We start from the raw sequence: 11,498 nt of genomic DNA on the forward strand, positions 1-11,498 counted from the left end.
CATTGCACATCCATCGGCCATTTTACAGTTTACTTGTTATACATGCAGTACTTTGAAACAGACTTGCTGACTTGGAGATGTACAGTTTTTGTGTGGACGTTTGTCTTTATTGTGTTAGCCAGGGATAACCACAAATGTGAAGTGCTTATTTGCTGGTTATTTTTAAAGCTACCAAAACCATAAGCAGGGATTTCATCTACTCTGGACGTTTAAAATGTATAGCTCTAAGAGCATAAGCATAGAATATTATGCAGGTATGTGTGTTGACGCTTCATAATACCTTTCATGTCTCTGTAAGCCACTGGTGTGGAGCATGTTGCATTTTATAATCAGTGCATTCTCAGTAGATTTGGAGGAACTGGGCGGCTCTAGCTGGTGTCAGAAGAAGAGCATTTGAGTGTGACATCCTTCATGTTGTGGATTGAGCTTAAAGTGTGTGATTATAACCTGATCACTGGCCTGTACCTCTAATCCACATGCACGTGTGTGACCAGGACTTGTCCGTGGTGCACAAAGACCCACGCTGGCGTCTGTCTCACATCCTCCTCTCGCCCCCTCCCTCCCTACCCCGGCAGATGGACCCTCTGGAGATGGACCCAGACATGCACTCCCTGGGAAGCTCCTCCTGGCTCCTGGACCAGCGGGACGGCCACAGACGACCGGTCAGCACCAAGTACGAGACCACCATTTTTTGAGGCCGCACCCCCTGGTTGTGTCCCTTCTGCCCCTCTCACACGCCCGTGACAGACAAGCCCGTGCCTTCTCACTGTGATGGTATAGCATCCCTCAGGGCTGTCGACTCCCGCACCCACCTCTGCCCTGCCCAGCAACCCAAATGAACCCACTTGTTCCCCATGAAAAGACTCGCAGCTCCTCTCCCGTGTCCCAGCACAGTCCTGGCAGCTCTCCAGCCTGTTGCTGCTGCAGCCAGTGGTGGAGTCCTGAGACGGATGATCCCGGACTGATCGCATTTTACAGTGGCCCTGCTCTCGCAACCAAACTGCCTCTTCCTCCTCTTCCTCCTGCTCCTGACTACTTACATCTGCCTCCAAACCCTGATAGCTCCCAAAGTTGGCGTTGTTTCATTTAATTTACAATCGTTTATTAAGCTATGGTAATTATTACATTTGAATTTTGTTCACTTTAAGTTCTGTAAAGTCATACAAGACTGTAAAAACTATAGTTGCTTAGATAATGTTTACCATTTATTTGACCATGATTTGGTTTTTATTTCATAGTTTTACATAAAAAAAAGTTAAACCTTGTCTTTTTCTCCATCTGTAGCCTGTCCTGTCTTACCAGGCATCTACCACTGTGAGGCACTATGAGGAGGCTTCTTTGCTTGCATGGGATGCAAGATGGACTTTTAATCAATGAAAAGACAAAACAGCAACATGCAGCAAACAACCCTTTTTCTACGTATTTGTACAATAGATATTGTAACACAATGAGATGATTGAGTCTTAAGTCTATCACTGATGTCTGAACTCTAAAGGACCAAGAACTTTATTTTCACAATACACACCCTGGGGATGACATCCCTGCAAGGACTACAGCCCAACATCTATATTGTTTATCAATAACTCAGAAAAATCCTATCCTCCCCGACGCACCCAGACACAACTGACAACTGCACGCCCCCTACTTCCTCCAAAGGACCAGGAAGGCATAATTACTGGCATTATAAAGCCATGGCTGGTTTAACTTGTTCTTATGATGGTACAGTTTTGCCCAGACAAGAGTCTGCTCCAGTCTTGTATTGCCCCGTGTCTCTCAGAATTCACCTTAAGAGTCCCTAAATCTCTCTATATTAAGTTAAAAGCACAGTGTTAAACGTAGGCGCTGTCACTTTCCCATGGCGTGAATGGGTGTTTTGAATTCAATTTTGTGATTATCTTTGATGACATGATGACTGAGTGTTGAAAGACTAAACTAGAGAATTTGAATGGGAATAGTGTCATATGTGTAGATAATAGTTTGTGTAGCTTTATGAATTCTTCCCACAATTTCTAGTTTCAGCCATTCAGGATAAACAATCTATTTTAGCATATCCTGCAACATGTCACCATTACCCTATTTCTGTCCCATTTATTACAATGGTGCAATGAAGCCTTTGTCAGTGGCAAAAGTGTGAAATGACAAGGGCAATCTATTTTGTCTATGACTGAAGCAGTTCTTAAATTGGAAGAATTATAAATTCATCCAAAAAAGTCTACCAGTTTTTGAAATAACATTGATTGCACTCTAGTCTATATTATAATCCAACATTTCTACTGTTTATGGTGATGAGTAAAATCTTGTGTGTAGAAATGTTCCTTTTATTTCAGATTAAACATGTTGTACTTTAAACTGCATCTATAGAGACCACTTTTACTTTTTATTCTTCAATGTTGATGTAGCATCTTTACAAAGTTATATTCCCTCACATTCTTTTGAATCGATTAGTCCATGCAAATTGTCACTTGAAACTGAAAGATAGTGAAGGGATTTCCAGCTACTGTATCAAACATTATTAATGTAGCGCGGGTGCCATATTGATGCAAATGGATTTGCTATGCTGCGAATGTGGCACCTTAAAGACTTCTCCTCCTGCACTGTGATTTGAAGATGTGTGTTTCGGAGTTTGGCACATGACTGTGGGCTGTCCGCTGTGTGCACTACCTACTGTGCGTCCTGTATGCTGTTTGTCTGTCCTCATGGGAGTTTGGACTGTTACTGTTACATTGCTGGCCGCTGTCCTTGTTTGTGTGTTGCTGCTGGAAAAGTGAGGCGCTATGGGCCCCTGCGCGATGCTGGGTCTCCAAGCTCGCTGTTCAGATGTATTGGTCTGTGTGGCACCATAGCTGTCCCATTGCCACTTTGTTAACTGTTAGCTTCCACAGATGATGCATGTTGGCACTGTTTTTGTGTTTCGTATCCTTTGATGCACTTGGCCTGAGCAGTCTCTGTATGTACTGTGGCAGTGTCTCATCTCTTTTCTCATGTGACTTCTTTATGTTTCCCTTCAGTTCCTTACCCGACTACACTGATTCATACTCCCATGTCGCCAACGTCGTCATTTCTCATTTTGTCACGAATGTTCCATTTTGTATGTTACAAAGACACTCAACCTGCTCTAGTTTGGATGCACAAAGTAAAAGCATTACATTTTAATGAACCGCTATTTAAAGTAAGTTTTGGTGGCATGATATGGGCTGTGCATGTACCGGTCTTTTAACATCCATGTTCTCCTTGTGTAGCTCACCCCAGCGTTCAAGTTTCCGGATACCAAGCTGTGAGTTGAAGGGGAGCAGCTGATGTGAGTGTGTTTGCGTGTGTTCAAGTAGAGGGCAGAGCAGTGGAAAGAGATAGAAAGAGAAGAGAGGTAAGCCTTATGCAACAACAGGGCGACTAGCACTACTCTGACATTTAGAGCTCACTATGTAGACCCCTGTCCCATGTTAGAAGCCCCACACTGAAAGAGGTGTCACTTTGGTCTTGAGAAAGTTAGCCACAGAGGTCCAGGCTGTTTCCTGACCTCACTGTGACTGCCCAATCCTGTCATTGTAGGTACTGTATGTTTAGAGCACTGTAGACCATTAAAGAGATGATTTCTATTGATTCAGGTCTATTGATACTTCCTGTGGGAATTACTCTGGAGAAATGTTTCAAAGTGTAGAGAAAAAAAACTGTACCAGCATATAATGCTTTGCCCATGTTTGTGGACAGAGTATGGTTTGTCAATGAAAAAATGTCATACTGTTTCAAATTTTAAAGCAATATTATATTAATGAAATTAAATATAACAATGCAAAGGATCTAATGTCTGATTTATCTGGTTCAACTGTAATATATCAACATTTCAGAATACCTACACATCAATAATTATGACAATAATGGAAAAGTGGAATTTCAGTAGTCTAATTTAACATTTTAAGTGCAACTCTGTAAAATTTATTGTTCAGTGTGATGAGTTACTGGGATATTCTTTACGAAAGTATCAACCGCTCTTGGAAAAAGATTAAAGATATTTACTAATACTCTATAATTGTTTTATCTGTATTTAATTAAGAATGGAACTACTGAAGTTATCTCACTTTTTCGCACTATTTAATGACCTGCACCTGTATTGTATCCACCTCAACGACATAAATAGTTAGGGTAAACTAATATTCAATTTTCATGTAACACTTCTTGAATGGGAAGTACATTTTGTATTTTTGTGATGTTTAGAAAACAAAATCAAGAGACACGCTTTAATAAATGCTTAATTCTGTTAAAGATCAATATTGGTTGGTGTAATTCAGTGTTAGAAGCAACAGTTCTTAACCAATTACATATTTTTATTATTTCATATTCTCAACACATTTTATACACATAGTTATTTGTTACAGTATTATAAAGGATAAAGAGTATTGAAAATTAGCATACAATATATTACAACATACTTATTTACAAAGCATGTACAACTTTCTTTGGCATTTGTTTGTCCTGAGAGTACACAGGAGTGAAAAAAAAATAGATAATAAAACATTGATTCAAAGCCACACCATGAAACATTTCACCTAATTAATAGAATGAAATAATAAAATACAGATGACAAGTAGCCCAATAAGGCTCAGTAGGTCTTCTAGTAATGATGATAATATGTTCTTATAGCATTTTATGTGTCTAGCTGTTCATTTGGACCATGTTTTGTATTTCATTACACCTCAAAATGTTATGCAGTGTGCCTTGAATATTTCTTTAGACCTGGAAGTGTAAAGAGATATTTTTTTAAACGTTTACAGTGGCTGTTTATTCTTTAATGCTGTGCCTCTTATTACAATATTAATCACCCAGAGCCCTGACATTTTAAACTAAGAGCATTTTGCAGTTGTACTGGTCGTCCTCCTCTTAACGCTGGTCGTCTCCGGTCTCTGGCTCCGCTGGTGGGAACAGCGCTCTCCTGAGTATGGGTGCATAGAAGGGCCCGAACACAGAGCGGTTGTAGTGGACGATTTGCCCAAAGGCCCTTCCCAGCTCGGCCAACTCCGCACTGAGCAGCCTGAGGGGAGAGGCCAGCTCTGGACTCCTTTTAGGAGGGCCCCCCTGCAGCATTGCCTGGAGGAAGCCCTGTACCCGCTCTCCTACATTATCCAGATATATCAAGAAAGACAAGTCAGCACTCAAGTTCATCCAACTCCACATTGACTTAACCTGAAGATGGCAAGGACTTTTTTCCCCTCCGCATATCAAGATAATATTACATTATTATTATTACTACAATAACATTATATTGTGTATGTGCTGTTGATTATTTTTTATATAATCCGTTTTCTCTCTCCTAAAACATGCACATCTTTATCTGCAATGATTTAAAGCAGTACTAAATAACTCATGCCCCTAGAGGCCATAAGCGCCACTGCAGATGTCGAAGCATGTTACATTTTTTCACTCATTAATTGTCCGTGAGAGTAAATACTACGCTGACAGAAAAGACAAAGGGAGAGAGGGATATTGTACATCCACTTACACAATGGTGATCATTTTTTTTTACTCAAACTTGGCTGTAAATACTGTTTAAGTGCTCTAGCCCACAGTAAGCTTTGCCCGTTAGCCTATTAGCTTCTTCTTTGTGATTCCATTAGTGTGTATTGGGGCCTCCAACCCGTCGGCAGGGAAAGCTGCAAGTGTGGTTTTCTGGCCAGAGACACCAGGGGGAGATGAAAGACCCCCCAAACATCCCATTAACACTTGCATTACCCCCAGAGGGACTACGAAAAGGATTTATTAAGGTAAACAAGTTACTTAGTACTGCTTTAATAATAATCAAGGATGTACCCTACTTATGACCAATAGTTGCTGGAATATGCTACAATCACATGCCTTGAAGTAAAGTAATTAATTAGTTATTATATCAACAGTTTTTGTGAAATTTTGGTCATTGTATTTTTTCTGCTCTCAAACAACTTTAGTTTAAAAATAACCATTAAATAAAAATTGAATTTTAAGTGACACTCACCTACAAGTACGCGGACAGGGTTGTTGACCTTCCACAGCGCTTCTATTTGTCCTTTGAGGATAACCCGAATCTCTTCAGATTGCTGCGTAGTTTCTTGGCAACACTGAACATCATTCACCGTCTGTATGACTTTTTCGGCAACACTCAGCAGCACCCTCTTAAGGTCACCCTCACTGCAGCATTAGAGGACAGAGGACAAGTTAGCAAGACCATGTCATGTCACGCATCAGAATACATGTTGAGATGTTTAGAGCAGATGTTCTCAAAGTACCACCTGGTGAAATATTTGACCTGCAAGGTACCACCAGGCCAAGAGCAATATCAAATCAGGACTAAACTGGGTTGAATTTAGTTATGTCTGAGCTGGGTATAATGTCTATATGTCTCCATGGAGATGGTGACAGAGCAGAATTTGAGATTCAAACAGGTTACTCCTCATCCAAACCCATTCTTTGATTACTCACTGTAAAAATAGCATTTTGTGAGTCGAGCTGGTTATTGGGAGCATGTTTTGTGTTGATGGCATAGTCCAAAACGTTACACGTTGTGCCTTTTTAAAGATTCTTTTAAGCAGACCAGACAGTTTCTGGGATGCAGCTAAAATCATTGGGACTGAGGACAATAAACACTGTGACTGTGTTATATTTTGGGGGTACATTTTTCATCTTTTCTTTTTTTATTGGTTGTTTTGATGGTTTATTTTCCCCAAGTATTTTTGCATAATCCAGATTTGCTGTTTGTTTTATTAAGACGTTTTTGTCTTTGTTTATTGGAGCTTTTCTTTATATTTATTATTCTAGTTAGACTCTCACTCCAGGGGGCTATTGAAATATGGAAACCCCGAGACAGTAAACCTGGATGAGGGGGCTTTTTTGCTTTTGCACACCTGGGATGTTGTACTGAAGTAGTTGGACTGCAGATGGCCCTATCGCCTGACCTCCACTGGTTGGAAAGTGTACCCAAAATTTGTGCACATCAGCTGACATGTCACAGCAACATCATGTGACCACTTTGAGGTAGACTGTTGGAAGTAAGCAGTCGAAACTGTCATGTGTGAAAGCCACTTAAGTGGTTAAACGAAACTGAAATTATTAGCAACAATGTAAAACCAACAGGCTGCCCTGCCTTTGATAGAGCTTGCAGTAGCACATGAGCATGTTTGAATACCCAAAGGTGCTGTGCTACATTTGTCCACTAATCATGACAGGGCTTTTCTTAAACAGAAAGAATGAGGTTAGCAGGATCCCTTTTGACAAGCTAGTAGCCTCCTGTCACCCCCATTGGTATTCTTCTCTTACAATACCTGTTCCCAGTGACAGCCAGTGCGTGCATCACCATGTTCTCCTCTTACCTGGTGTGACTGCCTTCTAGCAGGGCAGTGACGGACTGCCTGAGTTTACCTACAAAGCCCTGCAACGACCAAACCGCAGGGCTGCACTGAGCACTGGTCACCAGCAGCACTGAAGCCTCCAAGACCAGCCTCTGGACCTGCTCCCCCAGAGAGTCCAGCCGGGTCCGGTCCATCAGCATAGTCTGTCGAGGGCAGTACATTTATGAAACACTTTCAAGTCCAACAAACCCCATTACGCAGTTACAGAAAGATCAGCACTATCTGTCTTTTTACGTTTAAAATACTTGGGTTTTCTACATTACAAGAGCACTGATGTGTTTCCTCATGCATCGCTGAGCAGCAGCAGGGTGAGGAGCAGTGTGTAAAGAGACACTGAATATTCCCTCATTATCAATAAAACATTATTCAAATGAGAGACATGCTATGATGTAATGTGCAGCTGACCTCAGGATATTTCTGGTCCAGTGGTCTCCAGCGCAGCAGATGCATGTAGGCCCTGTTCAGGATAGCCATGGCACTGACAGGACTGCTGCTGACAGCCGACAGCTCCTCCGACGCTGCCGCTTGGAGCCACGCCACTGTGTTATCCAGAGAGGCTGCACAAAGACGGAGCATTGACGCAATTATTCCAAACAAGGATAAGTCAAAAGAGCAGCATATAAGATGTACAATCATCAAACAATACCTTGATTGCAGTTCTCTAAAGATTTATTTCAAAGCAAGCAGGCATGCCTGTAGAGGCATGATGAACCCCTGATAGCTGGGTTTTCAAGCTGCAACTATATTGATTTTTTGGGGGGAGAAAAGGAGGGGGGGACATGAATCTGAATTTTAGGCTATAACCATAGCATCATATATAAAATGAATCACTGAGTTTCCAATATTCTTTTAAGGAGAGACTAATAGCCTGCTTTAGATTGCTTTGTCAGCACAAACTCCCTGTCCCATTGCCAATAACTGTGATTACTCAGCTGTCCTTAGGTAATATCTGAGCCAACTAGCGCTCCCCTTATTGGCTCCCTCTGCATCAGTCAGCTCAGTAATTAAAATCTAGCGTCTTGCTTTTAAAACCTTAACCCTTTCTCACCAGGATCCTTGTCCAGAATCTGCTGAAACTTGGCTCTCTCGTACTGCACGGCCTGCTGCATCAAATGAGGCCGCAAGCTCTGGACAGTGAAGTTCACCAGGTCTATCTTCATGAGTCCCAAGACGCGGAAAATGCCCCTATTAAAAAATATACAGATATGTATTAAGTAAAATTAAATTCTATATTTGATAATAAAATGAATGAGTCACTACCATCCCGACCACCCCTCCCTTTCCCTGAAATCAAAGCTGATTATTCATATTTCTACATTTAATGAAGATGTGAAGGTTTTCGAGATTGTTGTTTGCACTGTATTGCTGTTATGTAGATAGACAATAATAATAATAATAATATTAATAATCACAACTGAGTAAGAAGCATACTACTGCTGAGTAAGGAGTGAAAGAATAATGACTGCAATGTAGCACTTTGAGAAACTTGTCAAATATTATAAAGTTCAATACATGTGTAAGCCATTATTATTATCAGGTAAAAGCAGTTTAATATCCTGTGCCATAGACTCTTATGTGATAGGTAGGGTGACCACCTGTTCCTCTTTTTGTTGTAATGCCCGGCCATTTAGGCCTTAGTTCCCCCCATTCCATGACTATGCCATAAAAGTCATAGTCAGATATTGTCACAAATTCATAGCTTTCATGATGCTGTCTGACACTGATAGAAGTAGTCACACCTGAAGAGCTCCACAGGTCCTTGCAGCTGCCGCAGGGCTCTGACCTCTGGGTCTCTCACCGGGGCACAAAGAGAGCTCATGGTGTTGATGACGTATTCCGCCAGTCTGTTCAGATCCAGAGCCCCCTGACTGACCTCCTGTTTGATCAGATCCATGTCCAGCACCTCGTCCAGTTCAGCCCTCAGTCTGACGTGGCCAGGCAACAGCAAAGACCCGAGCAGCTAGACATATAGTAAAAAAAAGCACTCTGTGTTGGATTTCAAATATGATTTTTCAGCTTTTGATTAAGTTATGTTGTTCCCTCACTTATGTTTTTAGTGGTTTTATCATATATTCTATTGTTTTAATGTTTTATTGGTTCTTGGTTTATTCAAGTATTTTATAGTATCAATTTATTTATTTATATTTTTGTTTTGTTTTCTAATTTAATGATATTTTCTTTTCTTGCATGCAGCACTTTGGAAACTCTCGTTCATGAAATGTGCTATAGTAGAAATAAAGTTGGATTGGATGTTTCAGTTTGACCTTTATTTAACCAGGAAAGTCCCACTGAGATCCACATTCGCTTTGTTCAGGGAAGTCCTGGCAGCAGAACCTATTGTATATGTTTAATGGTAAGCAGACATGGTGAGAACATACTAACATTGCATAGACAAAGGCCCCACAAGGCCCAGGATCAAACTTGAGACAAACTTACTGTGAGACAAGAGCATTTACTGCCATCTCTGCGTCTTTTCAAGAGCTCTAAACGCTTACTGCAGCTGTTATTACAATAAATTATTGTCAGTGTTATATCAATGAGTATCCATCCAATAGTGTTGGCTACATGTCTTGGTCACTATTTTGACAGTTTAGTGCATATTTGTTTAAATCATGTCTTTGTGACCAATAACCCACTGTGTTAAAATGTCTTCAGCATTTGAATTTCACGGCTGCCGTGTGTAGTTGGCTCTAAAGATCTTGTTTCGTCACCAGAAAAAAAACAACCTTAAAAACAAAAACATTGAGAATGGAGGGTGGGGCAAAAATATATAATTTACCGTCTTGACCTCCTGAAGCAGGACCATAGCATGACTGTAGTCTGGTGGGTCACGGTTGAGTTGTTGGCGCAAACAGTCCCAAAACGCTCTGTGGACTATTTCAGTCACTCTTCCTTCCAAACTGAAGAGGAAAAGGCTGTTACCATTTCTCACAACTATTTAATTAGAGTGCAAATAAGTGTGGCCATTTAGGGAAAGGGCTTTTTAATTTCTTGCCTGTCCGTGGGAGGGCCATTAGGCTTGAAGCGAAAGTCTCTGTTCACCACTATCTCATGTGCGAGGCTGAGGTTGGACACGCAGTTTTCCAGCTCAATCAAGCGGGATAATGAGGCGCTGGGTGGGCTTCCTGACACACAAAACAGGACATGATTGAAAGTGCCACTACAACCAGAGCTACCAATGATAATACAATATAGCCAGTAAGGCTGGGACAAAATATCGGATCAGATTGCAATACTTTGTGCTGCAATGCCAAGTATCGATACTTCATTAAGTATCGCAGTACTTTCAATACTTGTGTTTGGAGGCATTTTTATCCTGCACTCTGTTTTCCAGTAACAGTTAAACAGCACTGTGTAACATTTTGTGTTAATGCACTTTTCAATACTGGTATGACTTTTGACACATTTTAAGGTAAACATATTTCTTATAATTACTTATTGCATCGCAAAACGTACCAGATTGGCCTGAATATTGTGATACGGATCAGATTGTGACAAAAGTGGATCGTCCGAGCCCTAATTAGCAAGTTATATCCAATACACACCTGTTGGAGACTCAAGCTTGTGTAGAGCTGGTAGGTCCTCTGCTGAGTTCTCAGGGTCATCTCCTCTATTTGGCATCATTATTGCAACAGCCTATTGAAAATATCATATTAATGTATATGGATTGTATAAAACAATGTCAATGTTGGAGCCAGTGTTTTCTTATCACTGTGGCATAATAACAATGGATATAGCCTATTGCAAAAATCAAGGATCTGGCTGAAGGCAATTTCAATCCTTACAAAAAAGGTCATCATTATATCATTAATTAATTAGCCATCAGATTACATCACTTTTAAGTTTCAAATTAAAATCTTACCTGCTGTCAATTACAGGCAAAAACGTCAAGCTTCTAAAGAAGGAAACCAAAGTGTAACGTTACTCCTTGGTTTTCTGCTCTGCACACACACTGTACCACCTGATACGTGCACAATTTCAGAGTCACCCAAAAGCATAGACTGTAAAGTCAAGTTTAAAAAAAGCGGACTGAACCATTCCACGAAAAATGGGGGTGTGGGGCCTCGGTTGACTATTGAAGGCCTAGATATGGTTGGCCCGCGCGACTTGGTTTGGTGTCGCGTG

The 11,498-nt window shown here is 40.9% G+C and overlaps 3 protein-coding genes across 9 annotated transcripts in view; 2 read left to right on the plus strand and 1 right to left on the minus strand.

Moving 5' to 3' along the window:
* The window catches only part of snrpc (small nuclear ribonucleoprotein polypeptide C), a 48,034-nt gene extending 46,144 nt beyond the window's left edge, over nucleotides 1-1,890 (plus strand). Inside the window, exon 7 of the transcript XR_013793970.1 lies at nucleotides 1,881-1,890. The gene's annotated coding sequence lies outside the window, so the exon portion shown is untranslated. The remainder of the gene's footprint in view (nucleotides 1-1,880) is intronic.
* anks1ab (ankyrin repeat and sterile alpha motif domain containing 1Ab) overlaps nucleotides 1-4,235 on the plus strand; it is a 30,432-nt gene extending 26,197 nt beyond the window's left edge. Inside the window, exons 14-15 of one of the 7 annotated variants that reach the window (XR_013793969.1) lie at nucleotides 576-1,114; nucleotides 1,285-4,234. Coding sequence is in view for 6 of the 7 variants with exons in the window: in XM_079579035.1 (XP_079435161.1) it covers nucleotides 576-695 (120 nt within the window). In the remaining variant the exon portion in view is untranslated. Of the gene's footprint in view, nucleotides 1-575 lie in introns of all 7 variants that reach the window. The other 6 variants (XM_079579037.1, XM_079579035.1, XM_079579039.1 and 3 more) reach the window with 6 other exon arrangements.
* A 262-nt stretch (nucleotides 4,236-4,497) lies between these two features.
* Nucleotides 4,498-11,498, minus strand: LOC306979913 (T-complex protein 11-like protein 1). The gene is made up of 10 exons (XM_079579071.1): nucleotides 11,236-11,498; nucleotides 10,919-11,009; nucleotides 10,369-10,498; nucleotides 10,153-10,273; nucleotides 9,113-9,333; nucleotides 8,422-8,558; nucleotides 7,779-7,930; nucleotides 7,335-7,516; nucleotides 5,984-6,156; nucleotides 4,498-5,108 (listed from the first exon to the last, which is right to left on the minus strand). The coding sequence occupies exons 2-10, from the start codon at nucleotides 10,995-10,997 to the stop codon at nucleotides 4,876-4,878; spliced, it is 1,428 nt and encodes a 475-aa protein (XP_079435197.1). The 5' UTR covers nucleotides 10,998-11,009; nucleotides 11,236-11,498; the 3' UTR covers nucleotides 4,498-4,875.

This window comes from Gobius niger (assembly GCF_951799975.1).
Source record: "Gobius niger genome assembly, chromosome: 20".
NCBI lineage: Eukaryota > Metazoa > Chordata > Actinopteri > Gobiiformes > Gobiidae > Gobius > Gobius niger.

Bases quoted from the DNA above. Each gene is read 5' to 3' on its own strand.
- LOC306979913 (XM_079579071.1), bottom strand. From the start codon at position 10,997: ATGATGCCAAATAGAGGAGATGACCCTGAGAACTCAGCAGAGGACCTA. The intron at 10,499-10,918 runs GTGTGTATTGGA...TTTGTGTGTCAG, and splicing joins CAAGCTTGAGTCTCCAACAG to GAAGCCCACCCAGCGCCTCA. The intron at 9,334-10,152 runs GTAAATTATATA...CTATATGTCTAG, and splicing joins TGCTTCAGGAGGTCAAGACG to CTGCTCGGGTCTTTGCTGTT.